Source organism: Labrus mixtus, chromosome 4 (assembly GCF_963584025.1).
Source record: "Labrus mixtus chromosome 4, fLabMix1.1, whole genome shotgun sequence".
In the NCBI taxonomy this organism is placed as follows: domain Eukaryota; kingdom Metazoa; phylum Chordata; class Actinopteri; order Labriformes; family Labridae; genus Labrus; species Labrus mixtus.
In genome coordinates, this window is record NC_083615.1 from 26,490,616 (window position 1) to 26,503,135 (window position 12,520).

Here is a 12,520-nt window from a genome sequence, read left to right on the forward strand (position 1 = left end):
AAAATAACGTTTGGGAAAGTTTTGACAACCTTAATTTGTATCCAAAGGTGTGAGCACAAGACTGCTCAAAGCCAAATGTCAGTTGGCTGATTAAAAGGATAAGATGATAAAAGGCTGGAAACGAAAAGGACGAATTATTATTCGCAAAATAAATGGCCCCAAACCAAAATTAGGTCATTGTATTAAATAGTAATAAAGACACGTGGGCGGAAGTCCGCGACGTCATCAAAACAGTGAGACGGGCGGAGGGAAAGTAGTCCGTCAGTGGATGTGACACGCTTACAAATACACAGAAAACAACCCGAGAGCAGCAGGAAACCATGATCCGGCTCCAGCGGAGAGTCTAGTCCGCTCGACTCGTTAGGAAACCGGGACTTTTGCTGATATTTTTCTCCCTTGTTCGAGGCAGCAGCACCATGGTGAAGAAGTCGGACCGAGCCCCTCTGCTGGACTGGGAGGAGACCCCACCGCCCGATGCGATCCAAACGGCCCCGCCGCAGCCTGACGCACCGGCGGAGAAAAGTTCGCAGCCAGCCGGTCGAGGGACACCCGCAGGCACCGCGGCTGGCACTGGGTGGAGCAGTAATGGGAACAGCAACGGGAACAGCAACGGGAACAGCACCGTCGCCATCACCTGCAGCCCGACGAAGAGTGTGACAGCTGTTGTTGCCAGCAGGAACGGAAGCCCGGGCCGACCGCGGACTGTGCTCACCGGGCACGGCTGGGATCGTCCGGAGCCTCCCGGTACGGAGCGTAATGTTCTCTTCCCCGGCCTCTCCGTGAGGGATCAGTGGGAGGAGAAGGACCAGATCGTGGCTGTGTTTGTAGTCACCTTTGATACCAGATCAGGTAAGCCATCAGATTGTAAAAAAATCTAATCTTTTATCTCCTTCAATTAAAATTCTCGGTTCTGGAAAAGACAAAATTTCCAGAGAAGATCATCCTAAGAAGTCTTGTTATCTTTTAATGTCAGTCTCATCTGTCTAATGAGCTCAATTAAGTTACTGTGAAGGGCCGAGGATGTCTGCTTTAAGGCCACACTGCAATTTCTTTCTCGTCACACTTATTATCTGCCTGATAAGTCCGGATAAACATCTTAATTCAACATACAAGAAGCAAAAATAAGGCCTGCATTATCTTCAAAAAGTAAAAAAAAAACATCAGTCAAAGCAGGATCAATATGTGTTTGAGATGTTGCAGCTCATTCCCAACTGTACATCTCATTTCAAGACATTAAACATGTAAAAAATATATATATATATTATTTTTACTGATCACAACAAATAATGTGCTTATTTTATTTGCTTTTTTAAATAAGATGTTTATCCGGACTTCTCAGGTAAGAATGAGGTTTGAAGTGTATAATTAATGAGATATTTGCTATGATTTGAGTTTGTTCAGTTCAAGTGGGACTGTCAAACATTTCTAATGTCAAAGGTCGACTAAACAAATTCTCAAATCATTAAGCAGCAGTAAACCTTTCTTCCTGAGCTGACAAACCGACTGTCGGTGAACGCGGGATGCAACGATTCAGTCACCATTCGATATTGGGTTCACTATACGATTCTCTCACGATTTATTTTACAAAATGAGTCTGAAGATAATTGTTTTGAAGATTGTGACTGAAAAAGATTCCTTTCATTTTTTCATGAAAACACCAAATCACCTCATAATCTCGTTGCCTCTTGCACTCGATTGGGCGAGCGGGGCTGTCAGTGTGCTTTGGCCTTTTAATGTTTTCTTTCTCTCAACAAGGGGAGGTGATTGGAGCTTGTTGTTGTGGTGTAGATTAAATGCTGCATCATGTTGGTCGTGCTGTTTGTGTAGTTCTCTATCTTCTTGTAATATCTGCACACAGTTTTTGTCTGGTCTGTTATCTTCTCATCTTTCATTTTCTGTCTTTGGGGAAGCCAAAATGCTTCCACACCTCCGATTTAAAAGACAGTGGTGCGTCCTTAATTTCAAAATCTTGCTCAGCAGTTGCCATGACAACGCCTGCTTGCTACAACCAACTGCCTCTCCTGACGCTCATGTCTGATGTGGGTGACGTAGGACGCCAAACAAGGGAAGCATAAATAGAAAGCGTCCTCGGCTGTTTAAGAAAAGTATTGCGATTCATTTTTTCTGATGTGAACCTTGACACCTTTGAATCGATTTTTTTACTGCCTCGTGATGAATCATTACATCCCTAATGTGAACAGTGAATTAAAACAGATTTCAGGGACGTCGATAGTCTGGTGGTTATGATGGCAGCACGGAGGCAATGGTCCTCAGCGCAGCAGCCGAGGGTTCGAATCCGGCCTCAGCTCCTTGCTGCATGTCGTCCCCTACCCTCTCCTCCCAACACTTCCTGTTTCTCTTCAGCCGTCCTGTCTGCCAAAAAGGTCCAAAAATAGCTTTAAAAAACCCAAAAACAACAGTTTCATTAGCGAGAAAAACAAACTTTCAACGTCAATAGAATTTAATTTATTATTATTATATTATTATTATTGTTAGAGTTTATAGCCTGCATGCTTCATTGGGATGTAATGATACACCTAACTCTTTTTTTATACCATTTCTTTATTATTTATTTTTGTTTGCATAAAGACACAAGATCAAAGTCAATTAGTGAATAAAAATGATTCCCATATTTTAAATTCTCTTAAAGTAAAACAAATCATTATTTTTCTTTATAAATGTAAGTGATGAGGTTTGTATAGTAACTCATTTAAATGAATGTTATTTTTTTATAAAAAGTGACTCTGATAATACCTCATATAAAGAACTTAAAGGCACAGTATGTAGATTCCACCACCAGGGGGCTCTCAATCAATACAATAACATAGCTAGCGGGGAATCAAGGGAGTGATTCTCTCTGAGAATGAGATCGAGGATACAAGCGGCTGAAATGAGTTTCCTCTGGAGGTTTTCCGGGCACGCCCAACTGGGAGGAGACCCCGGGGTAGACCCAGAGCTCGCTGGAGGGATTATATCCCATCTGGTCTGGGAGCGCCTTGGGATCCCCCAGGAGGAGCGGGAAAACGTTGCTGGGGAAAGGGAAGTCTGGGGCAACTTGGTTAGCCTGCTGACACCGTGAATCGGCCCCGGATATCAAAAAATAATGGATGGATGGAATCACTACGATACAATCTCGTTTATCTCAATGACTGATAGATAGCGTTGAAAAGTACCAAAGCGTTCCGGTACAGAAATGTTGCCAACGTATTTGTGTGCAGGAGTGTGTTTTGATGCATTCATTCCTCTCCTGCACACCCGTCTTATTGAAATAGAAGTGTTTTTTTTGTTAAGCCTCGAGACCTTTTGATCATGAAATAATGGTAGTAGTATCAAAAAGTATGGAAACATTTTGACTGGGATGTGACACTTGGCTTCATGTAAAGAAGAGGTCAGAGTATGGATGTTTACAGTCGCTGAGTCAGCGCTTTCTTACCGTCTCTGACCTCCTGACTCCACATGACTCACAAACAGAGCGAGGGGAAGTGTAAAGGATGAAAGTACTGAATATGGGAAGTCATTTTTTTTTTCTTTGCTTGTATGTGAATTGCAGGGAATATGGTCGAGTGGTGCTTGCCTCACGACATCAACCTAGACGGCGTCGAATTCAAATCGATGGCCAGCGGTTCCCATCGGATCACAAACGACTTCATGTATGTAAAGTTAGGAACAGGAAATCTGTCATGGGACTAAAAACAGGTCTCTTCAATCCCTGCAGGAAATCTGTCTCCGTGTTTACTCCTCGTCTCTTGTTTTTCCTTCTTTTTTTTTTTGCCTTGGGCTAGATATTTCCGTAAAGGCTGTTACTTTGGGCTGGCCTGCTTTGCGAACATGCCTGTGGAGAGTGAGCTGGAGCGAGGAGCCCGGATGAAGTCTGTGGGAATCCTGTCTCCCTCCTACACTCTGCTCTACCGCTACATGCACTTCCTGGAGAACCAAGTCAGGTAAGCCGTCCACGTTTGTGTTGTTCATATCCTTCTTTGTATTCTGTGTACGTTTATTTATTTCCCACCCTGCCGTGTTTACAGGTTTCTCTTGGCTTGTCTGCTTCCTCTCCTTGCTGCTTTGTTAAATTTCTCTCTCATTTATTAAACATGAGCTCTGAGTCCCTGCTCCTGGAGTTTTTTGTATGAAGCGTAAGCACGGAAGTGGAAGACGCCTTGACAGCCTCTCTCTGCTCCTCAGTGACTCTGCTGCTCTTCAGAGCCCTCACAGAAACCTCACCTCCTCATTGACTATGTATAAAAAGATGATCAGGTTACACGTACAGATGGCTCAGGTTGCCGCCTGAATTAATTAAAATGAAAGCTACAGTCGATCTCTGCTGATGTGGCTTGTCACAGAAGACGCCTCTGATGGTGTTGAAATGAAATAAGTAAAGCAAGACTACTAAATTATAGAAGCCCTACGCAGGCAGACGCAGCAGCTTTTCCCTAAAAAATAAAATACAGACTTCTCCTAAAGTAGAGCTGCTCCATCGTCCCTTCTGGGCCTCCGTACATGTGAGGTGGTGACTGTGTCTGCAGAGACTCTGTCCTCTGACTCGATTTTACTGTTCTTTTTTATGTCTTTTTTATTCCAAGATAATTGGAAAAATAAGTTGAGATATCGGGAAAACAACTGTAATGAAGTGAAAATCAGCATTTAACTAAGTCGAGATCTTGGGAAGGCAACTGGAAATTATTCATCATCACAGGGAAGTGTTGTAATAATGTCCTTCAATGGCTGACATACAAGTTAATGAAAGCTGTTAAACAAACCTGAAGATACATTGTAACAGGAATGTCCTCACTGATGGTTTCAGAGGATCTTTCCTTTGCAGACACGTACAGTAGTCATTGAGTGAAGAGTTGGAGATAGAAGTTTCAGTTCTTAAATGCTTAGGCACACTTCATCCATTTAACTATCCAACAGGGATGCAGATTTATTCTGATGTTCTGACTTTAAAGGTCTGCTGTTGACGGTTGTTATAGGCACAGAGAAACGGAGGGAGGAGATGATGTCATTATGTCCACGAGGTTGTTAATAAAAAGTCGGTCTTACTTAACTTGTATAATCAGGACGGTGTCATTAATGTCTGTGCAGGCTGATTCTGCAGCACAGCAGCTCTTTTCCCTGCCCTCTGTTCAAGCAGGAGTGATTTAGTTACTATGGTTACATGACACATGTCCTACTCCTCTATTTAAGAAAATGAAGCTTCCAGTAAAACTGAAATGAGGTCACGTCTTCTCCACTATGTGCTAATATTCTGGATGGTACTAAAATGTGCACATTTGTTTTACAAATGCATTTCCAAAACTAAAGTAAATCCAGTTTTGTCAGATTTATGTACCTGTGACTCACCTTCCTAATTTTTTCTCCTCCTGTTGCTGTTTCCTTGCAGACATCAGTTGCAGTGTCCGGGCCAGTATTCTCCACTGGAGGCCTTCTATGACGATAAGAAGGCCGTGCTCCCCCCTGCAGGAAACGGTCTGGTGACCGCCTGCCCAACCTGGAGCGTTACCACCATCAACCGCTGCATGCACCCGGAAATGAAGGTCTGCGAGCAAACACGCTAATATTACTGTGAGTGAAAGCAGGTTTCCTCCGCGGTGTGTGACCTTTCTTTTTCTCTCTCTCTCTCTCTCTCCCCCCCTCTCTGCAGATCACCCACCCGGCTGGCTGCATGTCTCAGTTCATCCAGTTCTTCGGGGAGCAGATAATGGTGCTGTGGAAGTTCGCACTTCTCAGAAAACGTATCCTCATTTTCTCGCCCCCTCCTGTAGGCGTGGTCTGCTACAGGGGTGAGTCACACACACACACACACACACACACATAAACACTGAAATTACATTATTGTTTGGTCGAAGGAAACTCTCATGCTTCAGCCGCTCCACAAATGGAGGTCTGTGCTCTCAAAGAAGGACCTGAAACCCAAATCACTTCAGGCAAATTTATTTAGGTGCAAAGGACTAACGGTACAGGTACAGATCATGTGTAGCCCAATCAGAGCCCAGAACACCTCCTCTATTCCCACATTAATGCAGCGCTGAGTCTGCACACACCCTAACTTACCACTGAACAAACCACATGTTCAATAATATACAATATACTTCGTTGGCAGTAAAATTCAGTTTACCATAAAACACTCTCTGCGTTCTTGTTCAGTGTATTGCTGTTGCTGCCTGGCTAACGTCTCGTTACCCGGAGTCGGTGTCACCGTGCCTGAGTTACGTCCTTTCTTCTACGTCAACATCGCCGACATCACCACCCTGGAAACGGAGCTGTCATACGTGGCCTGTGAGTGAAGCCTTACTCTTCAACACGGTCAGTTGATTTCTGATTTATAAGAAGTGGTCCCTCATGTGCGGGCATGTGTTTTGTCGTCTTTAAGGCACCACTGAGAAGATCTTCGAGGAGAAGAAGGAGCTGTACGACGTTTACGTTGATAACCAGAACGTGAAAACTCACAAAACCCATTTGCACTCGCTGCTCCGAGTGAACGCAGCAGACAAGGAGAAATACAGGAAACTGAGCGAGCAGAGGTAAGAACTATGTCACATTTTAAATCAGTCACAGCTCGTTTGTTTCATCTGATTTATGAATTGGAAACATTGTGATAATACAAAAACATGAAATCAGTTCAACCAGGAAGTTGCCATGTAGCGATTCGATTTAAAGTTTATTTAATTAAATCCTGAACCTTTTTTGCAACATTGCGATCTTTTCAAATCTCTACAACTTTTTCATAAATTTGACCCATCACCATATTTTCCCCCACAGCCGTCGACATGTACGTCAGCCAATTAACTAATGAGTCTATTGACCAATCAGAGGCTTTTTTTCTAATCTTTCCATCCACCTTATGTCCTTTTAAGGGAGCACAGAGGGGGGGGGGGGTGTAGACGGAGCACTGAGGGAATGCTATTTTCAATGATGTCTTTTTGAAAATGACCAACCCTGCCTTTAAATTGATTTTCACATATGCACTCCTGGAAGTTTCTAGTAAATATCAAGAGGACTGCTCCTGAAATCCTGATCTGGTTGTTCACACCTGCACCTCACAGCGGGAGACTCTCCCTGTCAGATGGGCGGGGTCTCTCCTGAGGCAAGACCTGACATAAAAAGATTGACACAGAAGTGGCAGACGTAGCAACAACATCTGTATACCATCTACGGTCGTAGATTAACGTCAACAACCCCTCCCACTCGCTCCTGGAGAATTTTCCTGATTGTATCCTGCTGAGTTCAGACATCAGCTCAGGCTGGCAGGAGAAACTCTGGATAAAAAAATTCAGCTGTTTGCGTTCACACGTGCAGCTCACTCCGAAGACTTTCAGGAGTTTTGTGAACGAGGCTTTGCACATTTTCTTTGGCATCTTGACCCTGAAATAGACCCGAAGGGATGTCGGAAGAAAACCCTTTTCTCTACTTTTATTGAAACGTTTCTCCCAGTTGCTTACAGTCCCTCTGTAATGTGTTACAGCCAAAAATTGACTCTCAAACATCACAACTTGCATTGCAACTTTTTCAAAAAGCAGCTGCAAAATCAGGCATTTTTAGGCTGCAACAAACACAGAAAACGTCAGCGAAAACCTGGTTGGACTGATGAAATGAGGCTTGTGAGGTCTTATTTCAGGGTAGATTATGAATATGATCAACAAAACTAGAAGCACAAGGATCCAATGCTTTAGGTTTTAGAATGACAGATGGTTGATTTCTGTTTCCAGGCAAATGTTGCTGTACTCTCAGGAGGTTGACGGAGACTGCACTTCAAATGAAGAGGATCTTTTTATTCTGTGAGTCCTTGAAAAGTGAATACTCAGGCTCTTAGGTTAAGGAGAGTGGTGCCGTTATGTAAGTTGAATCACTTTGACGGAGTATGACAGAGCTGTCTTTCATCTTGTCCTCCCAGGTTCTTCATGGAGCTGAACAACCGCATCTTCCAGACCCTGTCGGAGGTAGCCGGGAGCGCTGAACCCGTCCTCACCGAGGAGCACATGAGCGCCATGGGGCTGGACCCCCAGAGCGATCGCTCCTTCCTGCTCGACCTGCTGGAGGTGTACGGCATCGACGTCACGCTGGTCATTGACACTCTTTGCTGTCCCTGAGCCCCTCTTCAGCCTGAGGAACTTAAACTACCACTGGATATCTGTGCCTTCAAGGCCCACCCCCACCCCCACTCCCACTCCCACACACATCAAGACACTGAAGACACTGCCTTCACCCTGGGACATCTGTCCGTCCCCTCGTGGGTCTCTGTTTTTCCCCTGTACAAGGGGAAGCCCAGGGCAGCAGTGTGCCCTTAATTTCATTCACGCCCTTCATCATGTGTTCACCTGTCTGTGTTTTTTTTTGACTGCTGAAGCACTGGATACACCCATCTTGTTCTGGGTGATGACTGTTCGTTCTCCTCTCACAGAGAAGAAATCCCTGAAACTTTCTCGCTCCTGATACTTTGGAGACACTTAGGCTCCCTGAAGAGTCTCATTATGTGGGTGAGTTTTCACTGCTGGAAATGAACTTTAGTGCTTTAAATAACATTTTTTTTTAGCAGATTCTAGCCTTCATAGTGTGCAAAAAAAACAAAAACAATAACATGGATGATTATGTGGCTCTGTTACAGAGGGAGCTGCTTTATTGCTCTGTGCTTGATTCACCTTTCAGAGAGGACAAAGAAGCAATAGGAGTCTGTTTGTGGTTTGAAATCATCAGCCACCGTTTCGGTTTCTCTCACAGATGAAAGGGAGCATCGAGCCGTTTGTTATAAAGATGTTTTTTTATTAAGAGGATTGTTAATAATTATGAAGCTGATGTCGCAGAATGTGGAGGGAACGAGCTGTTGTTCACCTTTTTATGCACCTTTCAACACAACGTGGATGTTATCGTGTGTTTCTGTGTGACGGAGGGCGTTTCTGGAGACTCCGTTGTGTCACCTTCAAACGCTGAGGTCGCTGAATGTGACTTTATCACTAACTTACCATGAATGCTGCACTTTGTAACAACACTGGACCATTTCTTGTTGCACACAGTGATCATGCTAAAAAAAACCGACATGAATGACTTTTAGTCTGTGCGCACAGGCCGTCATTGTTCTTTTTTTACTTGAACCAGAGGCTGGTCGACCAGCACAACCCGTTATTTCATGTCCTCTGTGCTCCAGTTTGAGGACGAGTCCCTGATGGAGCCGTTTGTAGTTTATTTGTCGATCAGCGTCAAAGAGATCCTCTCTGTTTGTCCGTGTCCTCCACAAAGATCTCTTTGTGCGTTTTGGGGAATCTAACGTTGGAGCCCCCCCACCCCACTCCACCCCACCCGCTGTCTGTTCCAGCTGAGGGGTTCTCTCCGCCTTTTCATCACAGCCCCATTGAGTGAATCCAGCTCCAGAGACGGAGGCCAACTGTGTCTTTTCAATTTGCCTGGCAGGACTGGTTTGGTCGCTCCGTCATGTTGCCAATCAGAGAGGTAATTTGTTCCATGTTGGAACACACGAGGCCGACGCTGGCCTCCCAAAAAAAAAAAAAAAAAGTAGACTGAGCTGTTCTCAAACATGCAAGCTTAAATACCAACTCTTTTTTTGTAACACGTCTTTTCAAGTCACTTTTTTTTAAAACTGTCACATTTGGTGATACGACGCTCTGAAGGGGGGCCGAGCACTGCTGATGGTTTTAAAGCCTGTGCTGGACTTTGATTGGACCCCTGTAAGAGGTTTTCTAGGACGGTTTAAGAAGTAGAGAAAAGTGCACAAAGTATTGTATTTTAAAGAAAAGGGCACTCGAGCTTTAGTTGTTTCAACGGGGCCTTAAGGAAACGTGATGTTCTCATTCTTCCCGCAGCGAAGTGTCCGGCTCTTTCTCTGCACGTCAGCAGTGTTTGCAGAAAGATTTAGAGCCTCGTCCTCTTTGACGGTTGAATCTTTAACGCTCATGCCTCTGATGGTGTTTGCTTTACAGGTGTACGTTAAGTGAAAAAGAGAACGTACACACACACATACACACCACTGTATAAAATGCCTTCTTTGTTGAGCCGTCCACAGTCGTGTACCAGCATTAGCTATGAGTTGTTTGTACAGCGTGTCACTCTCTACTGAATGTCAAAGACAGCGAAAAGTATCGCACACATGCAGACACACGGGCGAGTAACGTTCTTCTTCTGGATTGTACATCAAGAGCTTTCACCCTAATAACCGATACGTCTCCACCTTAATAATGTGAAACACTGTACCAGATGTCAGTAATGTACCCATGAACTCAATAGCATGAGCAACTGTTAATTCCACTGTACTGCCATTGTTAAACAATAAAACATTGATACAGTCAGCTGTTCTGTCATCCTCTGCATCACTGCTTTTTATCCGAGTCTCAGAGCTCCTCAAAACATGTGTGTGAAGTTTCTTGTTCTAAATCCACTCTGATCCTGTATTTGATCATGTCTATAAACCCCTCTATTTCAGCCCTGCTCAGAACAGACTGTTTCTGTGTCTGTACCTTTAAATATGTAAATGGCGTGTGTCTGACCACGCCCCCTCTCTGGAAGGGCTTGAGTTTAGACACCTAGAGTTTAAAATGGGTACTGCAGTCTAAATTCAAACCATTATAGAGAGCTGTCTCCCCCCTCCTCTCTCTAGTCGATGCTCACACAGGTCACCATGTGGTGAACACTGAAGCTTCAGTGTTTATCCAGCTCTGCATCGGTCTGTAAACCTTTCTGTGTTCTAACCTCTCTCCATTTTTCAAAATCATCTCCAATATTGATCCTAGTTTGAGCACGTTTCTGCTCGTGGAGCTTATTAGAAACATGCAGAGGCTTTTTAGGTCGGGTACAATCACTTCTATCTGAACCACTTCTCTTGACCGCTTCCATCGCTGCAACACCTGTTGACCTGATAACTGCTCTCATATCTGACAAACCGAGGGGCGTCCAAAACAAATCCAGAGCATTCAGGACCAGAATCTAAAGTTAGGAGGACATACTGGCTGCTGCATTGTTGTCAGAGAAGCCAGCACTTAGTCCTCCTTAATGTCTGATCATATAGTAAGGTACCTTTATTATTTCAGTCACTACACAGCTTACTGATTTCTTCTGATATTATGGGTCATTAAAATAGCAGTTTATATTTTAAAACATTTGGTATCCAACGGTATTGAAGTATAGAACATTTTGATGACCTCAAAAGAAATAAATAACTGCATAGGAGTAAAAATAACTCGTTTTTTTAAAACCTTTTTTCCATTAAATTAATAAAACCGAGGGCTTTCCTGTGTTTTTTCCTTAACAGCCAAATATGAGGCAACGCAGCTTTCAAATTTAATCCTGCAGATTTTCTGTCTGCACCATCTGTCAGATCAGAGCCAGCCCCTCCAGGGAGTCTGCCAAACTCCTCATCTGAGATTATGAGCATTTGGAGCACATTCAGAGCGCTGCCTGCAGCCGGCATCTCTCTGTTCTTCCACAGTCGTTCAGCTCTATCCCTCCTCGAGTCGTCAAAATGTTCAATACTTTGATGTCACGTTTTTAAGTGAGACAATCACCCTTATTTGAATGATTGATCATATTTAAAGCAGCAGAGCTTCAGTCATGTTTTTCACCAAAAGCTGCTGCCAGAGTAAGAGAGAGTGACCACAGTTTAAATTGCACAAATGTTGCCAACGCATTTGTGCAATTTAAACTGCAGGAGTTTTTCTGCAGCTTTTTAGTAATTAAGAACAAAAAAATCACCCAAAATGGGTCCCTGGACTTCTAGTTTTGTTGCTGTGGTATCGAAATCCTCCGCAGGTCACACCTACACATTGACACACTGGTGGTAGAGGCTGCTGTGTAAAGAGTCCATCAGTATTAACACGTCCATTCATACACATTCATACACCACTGACGAAGCAGCGGGAGCAACGTGGGGTGGTTAAGTGTCTTGCCCGAGGACACATCAGACATGTGGCTGCAGGAGCTGGGGATCAAACCCGTGCCCTGACCTTCTTGTTGAGGGTCGGCCAACTCGACCACTGAGCTACAGTCGCCCCCAGTTCTGGCATCGTGACCCCCCTAATCCGTCCAACATCTCCACACTCTGCACCTCATAGTCATGGTGTTAATACGTCCTCACTGAGTAAGAAACACGAGACCATATTTCTCTTTCTTATCAATGTGGATGAGGTTGATTAAAAAACAAGAGATGACCCAATATTGGGGCAATTAGGACTTCTGTTTCTGTTGCCATGGTATCCAAACAAACCAATGTTTTATTTTTACTTGTATCATATCTAAGTTTAAAGAAAATGAGAAATGCTCCCGACTTATCCATCACTTTACTCCACGCCTACAGCTCAATGAGCCGGTGGCCTAGTGGTTAGTGTGCATGCCCCATGTACAGGGGGGGAGGGGGGGAGGGGGGGGCCCTGTGGCTCCTTCCCCACTCGCTCTCTCCCTGATTTTTGACTCTGTCCTATCTCTAAAATAAAGGTACAAAAACCCCAAAATAAACCTTTAAAACAAAGAATAAACTCCTGCACTCCTCATCTAAACCTGCTGTCTGCTACATGCTAACATA

General features: G+C 44.1%; 1 protein-coding gene and 1 long non-coding RNA gene across 2 annotated transcripts; one reads left to right on the forward strand and one right to left on the reverse strand.

Annotated features, from left to right (window-relative positions):
• The first annotated feature begins 216 nt into the window (after positions 1-216).
• dennd11 (DENN domain containing 11) lies at positions 217-10,295 on the forward strand. The gene is made up of 9 exons (XM_061036675.1): positions 217-849; positions 3,551-3,650; positions 3,783-3,941; positions 5,381-5,534; positions 5,642-5,780; positions 6,145-6,276; positions 6,371-6,521; positions 7,707-7,775; positions 7,892-10,295. Exons 1-9 carry the CDS (start codon positions 417-419, stop codon positions 8,085-8,087), a joined length of 1,533 nt encoding a protein of 510 aa, XP_060892658.1. The 5' UTR covers positions 217-416; the 3' UTR covers positions 8,088-10,295.
• Positions 876-5,451, reverse strand: LOC132973296 (uncharacterized). The gene is made up of 2 exons (XR_009672979.1): positions 5,341-5,451; positions 876-2,396 (listed from the first exon to the last, which is right to left on the reverse strand). It is a non-coding gene; the product is annotated as an uncharacterized LOC132973296 (long non-coding RNA).
• Positions 10,296-12,520: the final 2,225 nt, after the last annotated feature.

Coding starts and splice junctions, on each gene's coding strand:
- dennd11 (XM_061036675.1), top strand. CDS start 417: ATGGTGAAGAAGTCGGACCGAGCCCCTCTGCTGGACTGGGAGGAGACC. Junction 850..3,550: donor CACCTTTGATACCAGATCAG/GTAAGCCATCAG, acceptor TGTGAATTGCAG/GGAATATGGTCGAGTGGTGC. Junction 6,522..7,706: donor AGGAAACTGAGCGAGCAGAG/GTAAGAACTATG, acceptor TTCTGTTTCCAG/GCAAATGTTGCTGTACTCTC.